Consider the following 18,086-nt stretch of genomic DNA (forward strand, 5'->3'; position numbering starts at 1 on the left):
GTCGTTGTTGACGTGGTTGTGCTTGTTGCTGAGCATTGCCTGGTTGACCATCCATAAATAAAGTATCCTTGGCATCATCCCAACCGAAAACAGGTACTTTTCCATTCCCTCCATAATAATGCGCTGGTGTGGTTGGAGAATCAGTAATGAAATCAGTATCAAATGAACCTGGAACTATGATAAATAAATAAATAAAAAGGATTTGTAAATATTTTCTTTCATTTCAAAAAAGTCATTTCCTACCTGGTGACATGATATTGTTGCGCATTGTTTGTTGATTCCAATTGCTAGCGGTGTCAATACTGTCAAGTGTTGGATGAGAAAGTTGTTGATGTTGGCGTATCATATGTGTATACCGTTGTTGTGTATTCAGATCATCCTACAAATAAGAAAACATAATGTTTAATATTCATTCATCGATCTTTTAATTAAACATGGAAATAAACCTACCTTGGGATTGAGTGACAAAGCATTAGTGCCATAAACAAGACGTTCATATTCGTAATTGTCAGGTATGTGATCACGTTGAATATTAGATGGAGGAGTAGAATTGGCACGAGGAGGTGGTGACATATTGAACCGATGCTGTTGTTGTTGTTGTTGAATGCGTGGTGAGGTGGTGAGAACGCTGTTTGTACCATAGAAATCAGGATTCAAGGAGGTAACAGGAGCAAAGTCATCATTTCCAAAGGAGGTATCAGATGAGTAATAACGATAACTAGCATTTTGTTTTAATTGACCAGCACTACGTCCGACTTGCTGTTGTTGTTGTTGTTGTTGTTGCAAGGTAAAAGGAGAATGAGATCTTGGAATCTAAAAGGTTGAAAATAGATAAGTAAAAATGATTAAGTAACCTTTCTCCCTTATGCTTCCTTTCTATTTATTTATTTATTTATTTACCATTTGAGTGTTACTAGTTCCTGTAGAAAATGATTCGTTTAGTTGAGGTGACACCAAAGCAGAAGCCGGATTAGATTGATTCCAAACAGCGGAATGATCCTTGTTATTACCATAATCACCAGTGAGACTGTCATTGCTGTTATTTCCAAATGATGTATATCGATCCTTTTCCAATAAACCAAAGCTATTGTTACTATGATTGCTGTGATTAGTGTTAATGGTAGTAGTGTTTGTTGTAGTAGTAGTGCTACCGGTACTATTTGGCCAAGCTTGACGAGATGATGGAGTCGGATCTAAAATAGGAGCCTGATTTTTCCACGTTGGGTCAGCCGCAGAGAATCCACCTTCCAGAAATGATTTGTCCATATACAATAATGGGTCAGTCGGAGGAGCACTGTTTGCACGTTCAAAATCCAAGGTCATACCAATATCATGATCATCCGTACGACCACGCATCATAGCCGCTAACTACAAAAGTAATATATAAAGACAGTTAAAAAAAATATCTAGACAATTATGACATATATATATATATTACTGTACCTGACCCTGAGGTTGAGTTCTTGCTTGAGGTTGTTGAATATCACCATCACTTCTCATATTGAAGTCAGGCATAAAAGTGGGTCGATGCATTGAGATTGAATGGAAGAAGAAGGGAAGATTATATTGTATAAAGTAAATAAAAGTATTCTGTTTGACGCGGTAACAAAAAGAAAAAAGTGCGAAGCCGTAAAAAGGATGAAAAAAAAAAGAAGGATGTATATAGAATAGATTTTCTGGTAGTTGTCTAGACAATAAAAAAAAAAAGTATAATGAGCAGGTTATCTAACAATTTATATATCAAATAACAAATATCATCTTTTCAATTACCAAAAGGGAATGTGAGTGGTTCAAGAGAATGGAGATAAAATGTAATAGATGAAAAGAAGATATCAAATAAAGGATAAGAGATCGATGGTGAGCATAATCTGATCTTGCCAGGACTCTACACGACTTTTTGTTTTATTATATAAATGTGCGTGTAGGCGCTTGTGTGTGAGGGTTATGTATGATGATGTTATAGAGAAAGAAGAAAAATAAAATAAAGAAAGAAAAGGAAGAAAGAAAAGACAGAGAATAAAAAAATAGAGATGTAAAAAAAAAAAAAAAAAAAGAAAACTAGGTTCAAATTTAAGGTTTTTTCAATCTCAGTTGTGGAGACCAACGTAAAAGAAAATAGAAAACCATTACAAAAAAAAAAAAAAAAAAAAAAAAACAGGTTTAATATATATATTCACTTTATACACTTTTCAATTTTATCTTAAATCATCATCTATTATCATTTACGCCTTCCACTTTTTTTTTTCTATATATATATAAATATCTTTTAGTTCAAGTCAATATGCCATGATGAGAAGAACACAAACGGCCTAAATATAAATTCCATAAGATAATGGATAAAAATGGCCACTTACCTCGTTGGTATAGATCAAACCCCGCCTTACTTTACCTATCCTTAGATTTCTTTTGTTAAATAAAATAAAATGTCATAAAAAAAAAAAAAGATAAATCAATTTTTTCTTTATTTCAATTATAGTGTAAATAAATACTAATAATAATAATAATATTAATAAAAAAGGTATGATAATAATAATAATAAAAAATATATATAGAACCTATCACTACTACTACTATTACTATATTATTATGTTAATATTTCCACTAAAGGTTGGCTTCAGGGGGCGACACCCACAGTCTGGCTTTGTTTTACGTTATCATCAAGTCCCACAGCACCTGTCACTTTTTCCACCACACCATTGAGTAATCGACGACGAAGACTAATCAAAGAGACACGAGTTGAGCCATTGCTTCCTTGTGATCCAGTGTTCCCTTGTAATCCAGCGTTCCCTTGTGATCCAACATTTCCTTGTAATCCGGCATTTCCTTGTGATCCAGTATTTCCTTGTAATCCAGTGTTTTCTTGCATATCAGTATTTCCTAATAGACCAGCTTCTGCTCGTTCTTCGTCGAGTTTTCTCTGTTCTTCAAGTTGATCCTGTCTTAATTCTTCGAGTTTTTTTCTTTCTTCCATTTGGTCTTTTCGATAATCTTCCATAGCTTGTCGTCGATCTTCCATAGCTTGTCGTTTATCATCAGCATAATCCCGAGCATAATGTCCACTACGACGAAGAAGGCTTCCTCTCTTTTGTTTGGCTAATTTGTCTTGTTCAGGGTCCACCACTACTCCTTGACGAGCACGAGCAATACGATCGGCACCAGATGCCAAGGGAATAGAGTTCATTGATCGACGTTCCACACGAGCTTTTCTATCATCACCATCTTGATTGTCAATTGAATCATTCAGGGAATACTTTGATCTTTTTTCGTTGCCTTTCTTGTCACTTTTATGGTTTTGATCACCATCAGTATTGACATCACGTCGTAAGACACCACCAGGAGAGGTACCCAAACCCACTGTTTTAACAATGTTGTCAACAATGCCACCATCATCTTGATTTGCAGTGTTAGCGTTTGATTCTTCAAGGAGACGACGACGAAGGGCCAAAAGAGAACCCCTAGTAATACCAGCACCAAATTTTGATCCATCACGACGACCAAGATCAATAAGGGAGACCTGGGAGCCACCTTGTTCTTCAGAAGATACATCGCTCGTAGTTGCTTTATTACCACCTCCAAGTAAACCACCTGTAAGACCACCTGTTAAACCACCACGTCGACGTAAGCCTACTTCACTGAGTAAACCTTTCGCCGTTTCTTCTCCTCCAGATTCTGTAGATCCACCTGATCCTGAGGTTAAACTAGTACCAGTACCTTGTTCTTGTGAGCCTTGAGATCCATCCAATCCTAAACCACCAAGAAGACGTTTGCGAAGAACAGCATTGGTGATTCCTGTAACTGTACTCAAGGCACCACCGTTACCCGAAGGTTCATCAGAATAAGTAGCGACACCTGTACCTTCTGTTGCAGTTTCTTCAATATCATCACGTCTTGACAGTTGATCTACAAGCTTTTGAGCATCCGGAACTAAACCAGAGACTAATTCTTCTGTACCAGTAGAAGAGAGAACACCTCCATTGGCACTGATCGCATTTGTAAAAGCAGTTTCCCCAGCAGTAATATCTTCAGCTTCAAAACCAGAAACGATACTAGAAAAAGAATGAAAGCAGGTTGATAAAAGTAATACAGTGATGATGGATGAACGTATCATGATTACTAATATATTAAAAAAAAAAAGTATAAGTAAAAAATGGGAAGAGAAAAAAGAAATTGAATTTTTCGATTTTGTTGTATTTTTGTACTGAAAAAAAAAGAGTGATTAAACTTACCATACCGAATAGATCATGCTTTTCGTAGATTGAATAATATAGGAGTTGAGTATGATATAATTCGCATTGGTATGTATAATCAACATATATCAAAAAAAAAAAATCATGTATAATGATGGTACATAGTAAAAATAAAAGGGGAGAAGTTTTTTTCTAGTAGAAAAAAAAAGGGAGTAATCATATCAGTAAGAAGGAAGGAGATGAATGAATATAATGGTAAAAAAAAAAAAAAAAAAAATTGAAGGATGATTTTTCTCCTTGATGAGGAGTGAGAAAAGGGGAATAAAGGAAAGAAAAGGAGAAAAATAGAAAACTTTCTCTTTTAACTCATGCGACGGAGATTGAAAGGGACCAAACGAGGCAACAACATGGTTAAAAGAAAAGGAGTAGAAGGTAAAAAAAAAATCTCCCTCGTTTTTAGGGTTTATTTTTCTATCAAATTTTTCTCCTATATATCTTCTCAAACAAATGAAAACAAAAAATCATCATATCATATTATACATATATACAGATATATGTTTATTGAAAAATGTTGAAAAAGTGATAAAGGAGAGAGAGAGGGTAATCTATCGTTGTTTAGAAGGAGAGTTTTCCAAATCATGTAAATGTTTTACTTGTTCACGTGTACCTTTGTTTTCTATATCACGAATCAATTGAGGATATAAATCCCATAAATCTTGTTGTCCTTGTTCTTGTTGTTGATTCATTTTATTCCAATCAAAAATTATTTGTTCTTTCTTTGATTGATTTTTTGTAATTGATGATTGTGAATGATTGATGGATTGTCGGTACATTTGAGGATGAGTTAAGTGATCACTATTATCTTTTGTTGTTGACATTATTGAGAAGAAAGAAGAAAAAAAAAAAAGTAAAAAAAAAAAAGAAATCAAATAAAAAAAAAAAATAAAAAAAATAAAAAAAAGTCATTCGTTTTTTTTTTTTTTCTTATTGTTCTATATGATAAAATCATTGGATACGTTTAATAGCCGATTGGCAGTAATATAGGTTTCATTCTGCCTAAGTGTTTTTCGTTTCAGCAAACACAACCTTATGTATTGATTGTTGCATTGATCGGGCCCCAGTTCCTCAAATAAGGAAACTCTAGCAGCTCAAATGATTTAACCCCCGAAAAGAGACAAGTAGGTAGAAAGTGGTGGACACACACACTATACAAAAACAACATATCTCTCTTAGGTTCTTTTTCTTTTTTTTTTTTTTTTTTTTTATTTCCTTTCCTTTTCTTTTCTTTTATTTTTTTTTCTTGTTCTTAGCTTTGTACATTCTTTTTCCTTCTCTCAATCATTATATATATATATATCTACATATATATATATATATACTTATACATATATACGTTTAATATACATCTTATAGACGACATAAAAAAAAACAACCACGACAACAACAACAACAACAACAACAACAACAACAACAACAAAAACAAAAACAACAACAATATATATAATGTCATCGACTGAACCTTTACCCATGGCTGAAAGGGAACCCATGGATAGTAATATACCCCATAGTTCTTCGACTGACGATTCAACTTCCTTATCTACAGATGAACATATCCCTTCCGACAAGACTCGTCTAACTATGCTTCTAGTATCGGGGAAACGCAATGTATTTGACTTTGATCCTTCCGCTACTGTTGATACCGTCAAGTCATACATATTGGATCATTGGCCTCAAGGTAAACAGAAATGAATATATTTATATATTAGTATCAACCAAATACCTCTCCATACAAATTGACTCTATAAGTGTTATAGATTGGGCCGAGCAATTACCTCCTTCCGTCAAAAATATTGAATTTGTATACCTTGGCAAGTTTTTGGATAATCACTCAAAGTTAAAAGGTATATTTATAGAAAATAGAATGGACAAAAATATGAAAAAACAAACAAACAAACAAATAATAATTAGTAGTAATCATCATCTTTCTCTTTATTTTAGATAATGGTTTACTTGGTGGACATGCTACTATTGTTCATTTGGTGATAAGACAATATATAAAGAAAACTGACGATGGTAAAGTAGATTAATATGACGATTGATTTTTTTTTTTGATACTAATCCTGATTTATTTATTTGATTTAGATAGGAAAAGTCTTGAATCCATTTCTCGATGTAAATGTTGTACCATTCTGTAGTCTCCTTTCTTCATCATTATGTCCCTTTTTAGTCTAGTTTTATATTCTTTATCTTTCTCATTTACCTTTTATAATATTTTCTTTTACATATACATCTTCTTTACCCTTACTATATCTTTTTTTTTCTTTTTCTTGTAATAAAAACTTCCTTTGTTTCTCGTTCTCCTTCTTTCTCTCTCTCTCTCTTTTTTTTTATTGTTGTACTAATGATGCTGTATACGAAATAAATGACAATGCTTAATCTAAATATAGATATATCTACGCCTGACAACAATGTATAACATTGATCATTATTATTATTATTTAATAAACCATTTCAATGAATGAACCATGTTTTATTTTTTGTATGTACAATAATAATATATAAAGAATTCCAAAATAATAATGGTAAAAGATAGTGGTTAACAATGAAAATAGAATAATGAATAAAATGTGTAATACAAACGACAATAAAAAAAAAAGACGATGATGATGATGAATATGGTAAGAGAGTAAAAAAAAAAAAAATAAAATAAATAAACTGCCACGTGAATATGATAATAACGATTCAAAACAGGATCAAGCATAATAGAAGATAAGATAATGTCGTTTATTATTATTATCACTTGTCATATCCAAATAAGCGACTCGTTTCTATAATTGTCATTGTCCATCTTTTCTTTGAATCCATCCAAGCTTTTCCTACCGATGATAGATGTCTGTATATCGTCCGTACAAAAGGTGAAAGACGATCGAGTTGCTGTTCACTACCTTGAATCCTTAAACAAAGAAAGATAAAAGAATATGAAAAATAATGAGCATCCTATTTATTTCAAAATACCCTTAAACATAACTTACATTAATACTTTTCACCATTTTATACTACCAGGATCACCGAATACAACTTTTCTCACAGTGTTATCCTTGAACATTGTAAGGTCTCAATGGCGTTTAAGATGCTCTAAACAAAAAGAATAATCATAAAATAGATAAATATCATTGTTTAATACATTGTTTTATGTTTTATTGGAATTACCTTTCTACTTCTTGAATACACATGATTGATAAAAGGTAAGAAGTATATTGGAGGCAAACATGACAAACAAATTAAAAAGGGGGAGAGAAAAAAGTAAAAAAAAAATCAACTAGAATATGTTGTTAGCCTAGCCAATCAAAATCAATGAATTTTGTAATTTAAACATCCACCATGACTTTTTTTTTTTTTTCTTATTACTGAAAATTTCTCTTCTTTTTTTTATCCATATTTTTATTATTATTATTATTTATTATTTTTCATTTACTTATATATCGACATGGTGACTACTCGTCGATCGGCAAACCTGAATGGAATAACAACTGAAATGTCTACCGATCTAAATGTGATCAAAAATAAAAAACCTAATTCTGTAGCATCAACGAAAAGGAAAAACTCACCAGTAGTCGTACCTCACTTTGAAAGCGACAGTAGCAGCGAGAAAGAGGATGATGAAGATCAAGTCGAACAAGAAAGTGACGATAATGACGATAGTGATGATAGTGATGATAGTAGCAGCAATGATGATAGTGACGACCAAGATGAGGAAGATAACAACGATGATCTAGATGATCTATTGGAAAAAGCACAGGCAGCTTTACGGGTACAACAAGATAATATGATCAAACTTGAGTAAGGATGGCAAAAAAAAAAAAAAAGAATACATTTATATGTTATTGGAAACAAAAAACTTAACTCTTTTTTTTTTCTTCTATATAGTAAGGACGATATGGATAAAACTGATATCAAGTAAATGATAATATAATCAATCAATCCGAAGGACATCATTTACTAACATTGCTTTTTTTTTTCGTTTGTCATTGCTAGACTCCCAAAACTTCAACCTGGTGTGTCAGTAGAACAAGAACTTTATATTGGAGAAGAAGCTGGTGTTGCAAAACTATCAACACAAGTAGTGGCTTTAGTGGATTCTGAAGAAGCAGCAGACCAGGTGCGAAACAATAACAAAACATTGATTGCATTGAAGAAGAACAATGTTGATACCAAATCATTAACCAGAAAGGAACGACAACAGGTATAAAAAAAAATGGTGGAGGATATGATCAAACCTAATTAACTTATCATTATTATTAGGAACGAGAAAAAACGGCTGGAAAAGGTTGGTTCGATATGCCCCTGGTAGATATGACACCTGAAATCAAGCGTGATTTACAAATACTCAAGATGAGACATGTTCTGGATCGAAAAAGACATTATAAAAAGATGGGTAAGAACGAACTCAATTCGAAATATTTCCAAATGGGTACTATTATCGAGGGTGCTACCGAATTCTTCTCATCACGCATCAATCGAAAGGATCGAAGACAAACTATAGCTGATGAATTGATGGCTGATATGGAACAACAAGATTATTACAAGCGAAAATATGTGGAAGCTCAGGACCGTCATACTTCAGGTGGTAAATCACATTACAAGAAAGTCAAAGCCAAACGTTACTGAATTCATTTATACATATATCATTATCATTCACCAAACATCATTATTATCTTCATAGTCTAGTCTAGTTTATTGTATAGTTTTAGTATTTTGTATTATCCATTTTATTATTTGTATTTCATTATCACTTTTTTTTTTGTATCAATTGTTTTTGATGAATTGGGCATGAATAAACTACAAATCTTTTTTTTTTGTCAAATGGAGGTTATCTTCTGCTAGAAATGATGTTTCAAAATCGTAGTATTGGGAACTCGTGCAATAAAGAAGGATGATAGAATATGTGATTGGTTGATAGTCGAGATAGGGGTGATATGGATGATTACACGATTAGGCCCTCCAAAAAAAAAAAAAAAAAAAAAAAAAAAAAAAAAAAAGGACTCCCATGAAGAGCCAGAGAGTTTATTAAGAAATGTTAATAATAATATTGGATCAAGAGTAAATGAAGAAGAGAAAATACAAATAAAAAAAATGAATAAAAGGTATAGTACTAAAATACAAAAAGATATATAGGAAAAAGATCATTAAATAGCATTGATTTATCCAATTGTCCATCAAAAAAAAAAAAAAAAAAAAAAAAAAAAAAAAAGAGAGAGAGAGCTTTGTTCCTATAGGCAAGTTGTTGGTACATATTTCTTCCCTTTCTTAAGTCGTCGTATAGGCCATTCAAGGTGATAAATCAGAAAATGCCGACTGCATCGCCAACATCTATTATAGCAGTACCGCCGTAGTTCTTGATATTGATGTGATATTTCCAGATCGCTTGTCCTTGTATACTGCTGTTCTGCTTCTGGAAACAAAGTACGTCCACACCCAATACAGTAGTCTGTAGTCAAGTCCTCCAATTCCTGCAAATCCGCAGTCATCATAGAAGAAACATCTGAATCACAGTCATCATCCAAAATCGCATCCATTGCCTGTAACCAATCTGGTAATTCTTGACTTTGTCGCTGTTGCTGTTGTTCTTGTTGTTGTTGTTGCATTTCGTCATGGTGGGAGTAACTAGTCGAAATTGTACCATCATTCATTCTGTTTACAACATGATGGTTGTTTGAAAACTTGTTATCCATAACAGTGTTCGTAGTTGTTGACGATGGTGATGCTATTTCTACTTTGATATTGATGTTAGTCATTTGTGTTTTTTCTATGTGATTGTTGTTGTCAATGGTAATGGCTGCTTCTAAAAGATGATCAATGCCAGCGCGTTTTTGATATTCCTCCAAAATCCCTTTGTTTCTTATACGAGTATCGTTATTTTTGTTGTTGTTGTTGTTGCTGTTGTTGTTGATTGCTGAAAAATAATTGGCTCCTTTGGCATCATGCACTACCTTGTTATTGTCGTCATTATTGATTGCTTGCAAAAATTCATTTTTATTCGTTTCTGTTGGATCGGTCGTTGCCACCATTTGATTTTTTAAAAATTCACCCATAGTAGATCCTATTGATGTTTCGTTCATCATCATTGAATAGTCCAATATTTCTCCAATTTCCCTTGGATGGTTCTTGTTGATAAGAGACGAATCAGTATAAATAGAAGATTGAGAAGTGGTAGTGGAATCATCAAGAGATCTTGGTGAAGATGAAATAGTTGCAGGTGTTGAATATGAGATAGTCCTAGGTGAGTCGCCAGCGATTGTACCGTTTTTGAATATCATGTTATTATCTGGTTTTGTCAAAGTCATACGTTCTTCCATGTGTTCTAATAAGCGTTTGTTTGTCTGTTTTTTCTTCTTGGGCAAAACTTTGTGATCATCACCTGTAGACAGTTTGACTCGTCGATCACCTTGATGTATAATGTACTCTAATAATAATAAGGTAAAAAAAAAAAAAAAAGGAAATGAGAAGATTTTTTTACAAATTACTATTTTCGACTTTCTATTCTTTTACCTTCATATGATGTCTTCTTTTTCTTTCTGCCACTACGTCGTTGAGAATGGTCTTGTTGTGTGGTTTCAACATGATCATTTTCTTGTTCAAGCTTTGAGAAGTATCCTTGTCCGTTTCTAGTTCATAAGAATGTATAAAATAAGTTCGTAAGAACACTAACATGGTGATAAAGTATTTTTATTACCTTTCGCAAGTCAAACATCGGCATTCGCAATTATTGACGCCAAAGTAATGAGCTCCATAAAATACCGTCAGTTCATCATTCACATCTATATTTTTGACCACCTTAAAAGTAATAGAGCTAGGACCAAGATTAATGAACTATAAATAATACCAAGATTAGAAAAGGTAAATCAATTTTCATTTTCATCAATATTAACAAAACTCTACCTTGCAATTCGATCCACAATCATGCTAATAATAATTATAATATTAATAGAAGAAATCAAGTTAGTATAAATAAGGATAGATAAAGAGAACTTACATTCATAAACCTTGCAGGACCTAGAAAGAGACAGTTTGAATCACGACGTTGAGAGTACATGACACTAAAATCCCTTTTTGATTTTTTCAATTCAGCATCATCTTCAGGGTTCAAACAAGCAATCATCCCAACACAATTCCTGATTTCATCACCCACTACCCATACTTTCGTAGAGATAACACAAGCTTCTACGCCATTGTATCGAAGAGTATCACTGATTTCAAATCCGGCATTGGGCAAATACCTTTTCATTTAGAAAAAGAAGAAATAAGATAAAAAGCATTACTATATATTATATCATCTTTTCATGAAGCTTACATCAAAAGATATCGTTTCATATGAGCAGTAAATTCGTATCGTTCTTTCTCATCCTTGCTTTCCAAATATAAGTCAAAGAAGGGAAGACTATAAGAGAAGACTTTGAGTTTAATACTTTTCTAATCAGCTACTTTTTTTATTTTTTTTTTTCTAATCAGCTACTTTTTCTATTTTTTTCACTATGTGTATATACTTACCTTAATAGTTGCTTGGCTGCAAGAACAACATCGCTATTGATAATAACATTGTCATAAATGATCTGTCTAATGATGTCTGTTGATATATCTGCTTTCACAAGATCTTGATTCATTTTGATAGTATCGAACCAAAGGTATTGATCATCCAAAAGTATTGAAGATAATAAATCATCATACTTTGATAATATTTTGAAATCCATAAATGCCAAATAACAAAAAAACAGATAACCCAAAGGATCAAAGGGAGAGAAAGGAACGTAGTTGTCGTTACTACACCGTTGATCAAATAAATTAAAGACCAAAAAAAAAAAAGGTGGTTGAAGAAAGAGAAGAACCAATTATATTAATAGGATAGATAAGAAGAGACGTAAAAGATGTAAAATAATGAAAGTAAAAAAAGAAATGGTACAAAAAAAATCGCGAAAAAAGGGTCAATAACTATGGTCTAGTAGGAAGAAAAAAAGAATCGAATTTTATCGAGATGGGGTTTTGCTCTACGTTATTTAAACACCGTATGCGCCCTGTCAAAAGCTTTAAAAGTGGATAGATTTCCTTTTTTCTTCTCTTTTTTCTTTTTTCTTTCTTTTTTTTTTTTTTTTTTTTTTCCTTCCCTCAATTCAATGCTACACCTTTTCAGTAAGCATAGAAAAGCTATTCTTACTACTTGTTCCTTTACCACTACTGCCTTTTTATTTGTACATTCAATTCATCAACCTTCTAATATTGTTATGGCTCAGCCAAGTGAAGCTTCGTCTGTTGGACTCAAAAACAAAGACCACCACAAAGGAACTGGATTTCATAATCCTTGGCCTTCTTTCACTGAACACGGTATAATATCCATTATCAAAGCCATAAGTGGTATGAACTTGTCCAAGGTAGTGACGCAAGCTCAACCTCAACATCTTCCGGAAAAAGTTAATATGGATTGGAATCTCTTACGATCAAATAAGACTGACAAGAATGGAACTATCGTCGTTACTTGGTTAGGACAGTGAGTAAACAGTGATAGAATCAATATAATATAAATCATGTTTTAATCCTTTCCTTTCATTCAGTGCTTGTGCTTTGGTACAAGTGAATGGTTTTAATGTCTTGTTTGATCCTATTTTCTCATGCAGGTAATTCAATTCAAAAAAAAAAAAATGCGGCGCACGGATAAACTCTAACCGATCTTTTTCCTTTTTTAGATGCTCACCTGTCCAATTCGTTGGACCAAAACGATACACTGAAGCACCATGTGATTTTGAAGACTTGCCAAAAATTGATGCTGTTGTGATTTCGCATAATCAGTAAAGTATATATTATTCTCTATTATGCTGAAGGAATTTTAACCTTTTCTTCTTTTTTATGTATTTATAGTTATGATCATTTGGATTTGGGAACAATACAATCGTTGACTACTAAAAATCCTGATACAAGATTTTTCGTTCCTCTAGGCAATAAAGATTGGTTTGGACAGATCAGCAAACAAAAAACAACATCTGGACAAGATCGAGTGGTAGAACTTGATTGGTGGGAATCATCAACACTTGATATATCGTCTTCTAGCAACAATCAACTCAAACTGACTTGTACACCTTGTCAACACTTCTCTGGAAGAGGACTTCGGGATCGAAACAAAACTCTATGGGCCTCTTGGTGTGTAGAAGGGATTCATAATGGTACTAGTACAAAAGGGAAGATCTTTTTTGGTGGGTACGTTCCGAAAAAGGAAACCAACGGTCGTCATTACTTTTTCCAAACTAAGTATTTTTTTTTTTTTTGTCATAGTGATACTGGATACCGTACCGTCCCCGCGACTGCTGGACCTGAAAAAGAATATGATGAAGATTACTTGGAAACCTTACCACATTGTCCAGCCTTTAAGGGTAAGTTCCTTTTTTTTTTTTTTTTTTTTTTAATACTAACTTTTTGTATTATAGAAATTGGAAATACAATTGGTCCTTTTGATGTTGCTTTGATTCCAATAGGAGCTTACAGTCCACGTTGGTTTATGTCAGCGGTACATTGCTCGCCTGAAGATGCTGTCAGAGTTCATGAAGATATCAAAAGCAAGCATTCAGTAAGAAAAAAAAAAGATATTTGAATCATCATTATCTAATCATATCTTATCTTTTTTTTTTTTTTCTGTTATACAGATTGGCATTCATTGGGGTACTTTTGCTCTGACTGACGAACCTGTACAAGAACCTCCTCAACGATTACAAGTGGCACTGCAAAAACGAGGACATTCAACCGATGATTTCAATGTACTGAAACTAGGTGAAAGTTACGTTGTTACTGATATTCAAGCTTAGAATAGTGTATGTAGATTGATATGTGGTGGCATTAGAATACCTTTTTAGATTTATTTTAATAATAAAAAAAGACGATGTATCATATCTATAACGAAAACTTTATAGTTGATGATGATGGATGGGAAGTTGATTACTTACTATATAGATAATGATGATGATGATGATTCCAATAATGACACAACAACTCACACATATAAACCCAAAAAAAAAAAAAATAGTATATGTCAAAAATAATGATTTTATTTGTTTTTCCTATGTATCTATTCCATTTGCTGAGATTTCCGCATGATATTCCTTCTTAACCTAGGAGCCGCTGATCCTGCTGTTTCTACAACGTCGAGAGATAAGTAAGGCACTTGTCGCCATGGAGAATCACAAACGCCATTACCATATTCATCTCGTTTGTCAAACATACAATTGAGAGGTAATTCCAAATCACCCTTGACGAGACCAGTCACTAGCTGTAAGCGTTCGATACTTAAAGGCGTCAGGATATAAAATCGATGATTTTCTGGGTCTATTGATCGAATGAGGCCAACTCCATAACATGTTGTTGTTGCTGGATTTGGTGGTGCACTTGTCAATGCCGCATGGTATTTTGGTGGAATCTAATAAAATAGATAAGTGTGAGTTTGATCGCTATATCAATGTAACCTTTTTTTTTTTTTTTTTTGCACTTACCGTATGGTTCTTTTGTTCTGTAGCTGAGGATGTAACTTCATCTAGTTGATCATTACTACTATTAACATCATTGTTGATTTGTTGTTTTCGTGATTCTTGTACAGTTGAAGGTTGATCGACCATCATAATATCATCATCTTGTTCATCACTGGCCACTTGCCCAATCAGACCCACCAAGGAACCATTGAGAGCATATAATAATTGAGAAACTGGTACATCATCGAATAATACCCAGATACCTTTCAAATGTGTTCGCCAATCAATTGTCCAAGGAATACGTTCCACTAACCTTGTCGATGTGTGCCACCAGCTACGTTTGCTCTCATTTTGAGTGTAAAATGAGTATGCATCATGGTACATATAAGACATTAGCATAAACTGTCGATGATCTATTGGTTGATATTTGTCGGCCCAGGTAGTAGGTGGTGCTTTCCATTGTTGTGGTCTGGTTGGTAATAGTGATTGCCCTTGATCAGAAATGGTTGTAGTCGATGTAGGATTAGTTGGGATTTGAAGGTGAATTAAATGTCGATTTGGTAAAGATTCTTGCATCATCATTACATTATTGGTAAAATCGGGAGGTAAATTGAAAGTATTGTTGGAAACACCAGGCGAGTTAACAAACGCGAAGACATGAGTAGGCATAATGTCCTTCATCATAGTCATTAACATGTCATATCCAGCCCCTTTTACATATCCATGAATATTTACTACCAGTGGTAATAGTTGACGTTGACTATTATCTCCATCTTGTTCAGCAATAGCAACCCATGCTTCACTTTCTTGTCGATATGTTTGTACCAACTGTTGAATACAATCTAGATAATAAGTGGCATCATTCTTCGGTGACGTAGATCCAACAAAGAAGCTTCGTTTGCATTTGAGATGAGGATGAGAAAATGGCGGTCCAAGTAGAGGTGTATCCAAAATATGAAATGATACCATTCCAGAAGGTGTAAATTCAGTTTGACCAATATCAGTTTCAAGGTAAGCTACCCGTTGATGACTAGAAGAAGACATAATTTTTCTTTTAATTAGAAACTATTATTTTCACAACCTCTCTCTTTTTTTTTTTTTGTTTTTTAACTTACACATTCAAAAGTCGATTGACCAAATAACGTCCAAAAGTAGATTTACCAACATTTTTCGTACCACAAACCATGGAAATGGATGGCATAGCGTGTTCTAAATTTGAACGTAAAAAAAAAAAGATGGAAGAGAAGTTTAGTAACATACCTGATAAATCACATTCACTTTATAAATTTTACCTTGTTCATTTTCCAATAATCGATTTACCGCTGTATCCCAAGAAGTTTGGATTTTCAATGCCTTCACTGCAGGTGTTGTCTTGACGATCTAGATATATAGATATACATGATAGTTAGAACTATTTTGGCCTTGAATTTTTTTTTCTTTTTTTATTTTTTCTTACAGGATTAAAGCCTGGCATATCTTCATAGAACGGACCATCATTCAATCTGTATGTTGCATTATCAAATTTGAAAATAGTTTTAAAAGAAGGCAAGACCTTTTGTAAATCTTCGATACCACACCAAGACAAATCTTTAACGATAATCACAGATTCAAACGAGTTCCAGGATGATCGTAATGGTTCCAAAATATTTCCAAGATCTGAAAATGTTGAATCAAATGTTGTTGATGGTGAAGTAACCATTGTTCTTTCGTAGGCAATAGATTGTACAGTCATCAAAGCTGCGCTTTTGGGTGAAAATACAGGGAAGAAGGAGACATTTCGCCAGGGGTCCAAAGGTCGATCCAAACTTTGTGGTCGGTCGAGACTAGAAGAAATTGTAGCTCCATTGATTTGTATTGATCCAAAAAGTGTACCAATTAAAGCGTATCCAAGAAAAACAAGATTCTATACAAATATATCAATCATTCCGTCCTCCTTTTTTTTATTATTTTATTATTATTATTATAATAATATATTATTACCTGATTCTTTTTGAAGCCAATACAAAAACATGTTTCCCCATTATGTTCAAAAGCAACCACATTTTCAGAATCAAAAGTGGAGACAGAGTATGGATCAACCAACATATTGGCACTAAGTTATGCAATAAATAAATAAATTATGTTAGATCTCTTGAAGATTGGATTTTTGCTTCCTCATTCATCCATCACTGACTTACAGTTTTTCTTCCAATTTGGCAAGTCGTTTAGCTTCTTTTATTTTTGTCATATCTTCCTTGTCGTTAGTATCTTTGTATTCGCTATCGCTGATAGTGGGAGGTGTAGACATTATTTCCAATTTTTGATCGTCATCATCATCATCATCCATATCGAAATCTGCTTCAGCACTTAAATATTCGAGATCGCTTTCTGCTTCAGTTTCTGTTTCCCTGAATAAGCTATTCATAACTCGATCAGGAGTAATCGTTGATTTAGGTAGATCGTCAACTGGTGATGATGGTATGCTTGTTTCATCTGTTGCCACTTTTTTCGCACGTCGAGCCGCCAAGGCGCTAAGAGGTCGTTCTGGTTGTGAAGGATCTGTGGTACTTGTCGTTGTAGTCGCAGGAGTAGGAGATGGAGGAGATGCAGTAGTACTAGTGGTGTCCAATGTTGCTGCCGTTGAACGAGCTTCTAGTTCCAATTTCTTCGCCCTTCGAGCAGCCATGGCACTAACAGGTTTCTTATCATCAATTGTTGGCACTGTATCTGTTGTCTCTTTGGATGTTTCTTGATCTTGCGATACCATAGTCCTAATGGATTGTTGATTGTCTATCGTTTTTGTTTTGGTTGTTGATGTCGAGCTAATAAAAGTCGTAGTATCATGGTCCATTACTGCCTCTGTATCCATTAATGTAGTTTTTTCAGTTGTGATATTGTTCGTTTCGATTGATGTTTCTTGATCTTGGCACACCGAGACCTTCTCTGTGTCAACTGTCGTAGTAGGTGAAGGTAATGGTTGCTTGCTATTGATTTTATTGTTTCCGGGTACATTTGTATATGGAATGGTAACAGACGCGAGAGATCTTGATTCCAAGCTCTTCAGCTTTTTGGCTAAGTAGGATAATAGAAAAAAAAATGGTCAATAGGATCGCCTTTCCAGTGTTTTAGACCATTTGATGAACATTTCTTTTTTAATGACTTACCTAACTTGGCTTCTTTGCTTTCCAAATCAATAGAAGATTCATTGGTTCGTTTTATCGACTTTTGACTATTCTCCTCCGTGTTTTTTGGCATTGCAGAAACTACTACTTGTTAAACAATTTTTAAAAAAAAAAGTTCAAAGGGGGGGGGAAAAAAGGAAAAAATTTTGGCTTAGGGAAAAGGTCACAGCTCAAAATTTTTATGCTACGCTGTTCGAATTTTTAGTCCCAACTTTTTTTTTTTTTTTTAAAAAAAG

The 18,086-nt window shown here is 33.5% G+C and overlaps 9 protein-coding genes across 9 annotated transcripts; 3 read left to right on the forward strand and 6 right to left on the reverse strand.

Moving 5' to 3' along the window:
- Positions 1–228: 228 nt before the first annotated feature.
- BX664DRAFT_199104 (uncharacterized protein) lies at positions 229–1,593 on the reverse strand. Its single transcript, XM_051540108.1, has 3 exons — positions 1,444–1,593; positions 901–1,364; positions 229–813 (listed from the first exon to the last, which is right to left on the reverse strand). The coding sequence occupies exons 2-3, from the start codon at positions 1,357–1,359 to the stop codon at positions 403–405; spliced, it is 870 nt and encodes a 289-aa protein (XP_051397250.1). The 5' UTR covers positions 1,360–1,364; positions 1,444–1,593; the 3' UTR covers positions 229–402.
- Positions 1,594–2,467: 874 nt separating this feature from the next.
- On the reverse strand, positions 2,468–4,455 carry BX664DRAFT_388650 (uncharacterized protein). Its single transcript, XM_051549484.1, has 2 exons — positions 4,227–4,455; positions 2,468–4,113 (listed from the first exon to the last, which is right to left on the reverse strand). The coding sequence occupies exon 2, from the start codon at positions 4,106–4,108 to the stop codon at positions 2,615–2,617; it is 1,494 nt and encodes a 497-aa protein (XP_051397251.1). The 5' UTR covers positions 4,109–4,113; positions 4,227–4,455; the 3' UTR covers positions 2,468–2,614.
- Positions 4,456–4,477: 22 nt separating this feature from the next.
- On the reverse strand, positions 4,478–5,111 carry BX664DRAFT_341073 (uncharacterized protein). The gene has a single exon (XM_051546931.1). It carries the CDS (start codon positions 5,063–5,065, stop codon positions 4,793–4,795), a length of 273 nt encoding a protein of 90 aa, XP_051397252.1. The 5' UTR covers positions 5,066–5,111; the 3' UTR covers positions 4,478–4,792.
- A 579-nt stretch (positions 5,112–5,690) lies between these two features.
- Positions 5,691–6,382, forward strand: BX664DRAFT_352820 (ubiquitin-related domain-containing protein; the record flags this gene model as incomplete). Its single annotated transcript, XM_051547687.1, has 4 exons — positions 5,691–5,922; positions 6,002–6,088; positions 6,186–6,260; positions 6,330–6,382. The coding sequence occupies 4 exons, from the start codon at positions 5,691–5,693 to the stop codon at positions 6,380–6,382; spliced, it is 447 nt and encodes a 148-aa protein (XP_051397253.1).
- A 1,198-nt stretch (positions 6,383–7,580) lies between these two features.
- On the forward strand, positions 7,581–9,051 carry BX664DRAFT_341080 (Fcf2 pre-rRNA processing-domain-containing protein). Its single transcript, XM_051546932.1, has 4 exons — positions 7,581–8,027; positions 8,115–8,144; positions 8,223–8,430; positions 8,490–9,051. The coding sequence occupies exons 1-4, from the start codon at positions 7,675–7,677 to the stop codon at positions 8,853–8,855; spliced, it is 957 nt and encodes a 318-aa protein (XP_051397254.1). The 5' UTR covers positions 7,581–7,674; the 3' UTR covers positions 8,856–9,051.
- A 389-nt stretch (positions 9,052–9,440) lies between these two features.
- BX664DRAFT_380687 (uncharacterized protein) lies at positions 9,441–12,036 on the reverse strand. The gene is made up of 7 exons (XM_051548915.1): positions 11,736–12,036; positions 11,539–11,625; positions 11,221–11,464; positions 11,127–11,150; positions 10,921–11,057; positions 10,737–10,852; positions 9,441–10,650 (listed from the first exon to the last, which is right to left on the reverse strand). Exons 1-7 carry the CDS (start codon positions 11,933–11,935, stop codon positions 9,458–9,460), a joined length of 2,001 nt encoding a protein of 666 aa, XP_051397255.1. The 5' UTR covers positions 11,936–12,036; the 3' UTR covers positions 9,441–9,457.
- Positions 12,037–12,353: 317 nt separating this feature from the next.
- On the forward strand, positions 12,354–14,114 carry BX664DRAFT_341083 (beta-lactamase superfamily domain-containing protein; the record flags this gene model as incomplete). Its single annotated transcript, XM_051546933.1, has 7 exons — positions 12,354–12,726; positions 12,791–12,853; positions 12,923–13,024; positions 13,095–13,430; positions 13,506–13,603; positions 13,658–13,797; positions 13,874–14,114. Coding segments are annotated over 7 exons (1,271 nt in total), but the record flags the coding sequence as incomplete, so codon positions are not given.
- A 178-nt stretch (positions 14,115–14,292) lies between these two features.
- Positions 14,293–16,463, reverse strand: BX664DRAFT_268941 (uncharacterized protein; the record flags this gene model as incomplete). The annotated part of the gene is made up of 6 exons (XM_051541027.1): positions 14,293–14,570; positions 14,884–15,023; positions 15,081–15,719; positions 15,805–15,898; positions 15,982–16,069; positions 16,146–16,463. Coding segments are annotated over 6 exons (1,557 nt in total), but the record flags the coding sequence as incomplete, so codon positions are not given.
- BX664DRAFT_199221 (uncharacterized protein) lies at positions 16,251–17,988 on the reverse strand. Its single transcript, XM_051540109.1, has 3 exons — positions 17,833–17,988; positions 16,867–17,740; positions 16,251–16,781 (listed from the first exon to the last, which is right to left on the reverse strand). The coding sequence occupies exons 1-3, from the start codon at positions 17,921–17,923 to the stop codon at positions 16,610–16,612; spliced, it is 1,137 nt and encodes a 378-aa protein (XP_051397258.1). The 5' UTR covers positions 17,924–17,988; the 3' UTR covers positions 16,251–16,609.
- Positions 17,989–18,086: the final 98 nt, after the last annotated feature.

Source organism: Halteromyces radiatus (assembly GCF_025201355.1).
Source record: "Halteromyces radiatus strain CBS 162.75 chromosome Unknown BX664scaffold_8, whole genome shotgun sequence".
Classification (NCBI taxonomy): domain Eukaryota; kingdom Fungi; phylum Mucoromycota; class Mucoromycetes; order Mucorales; family Cunninghamellaceae; genus Halteromyces; species Halteromyces radiatus.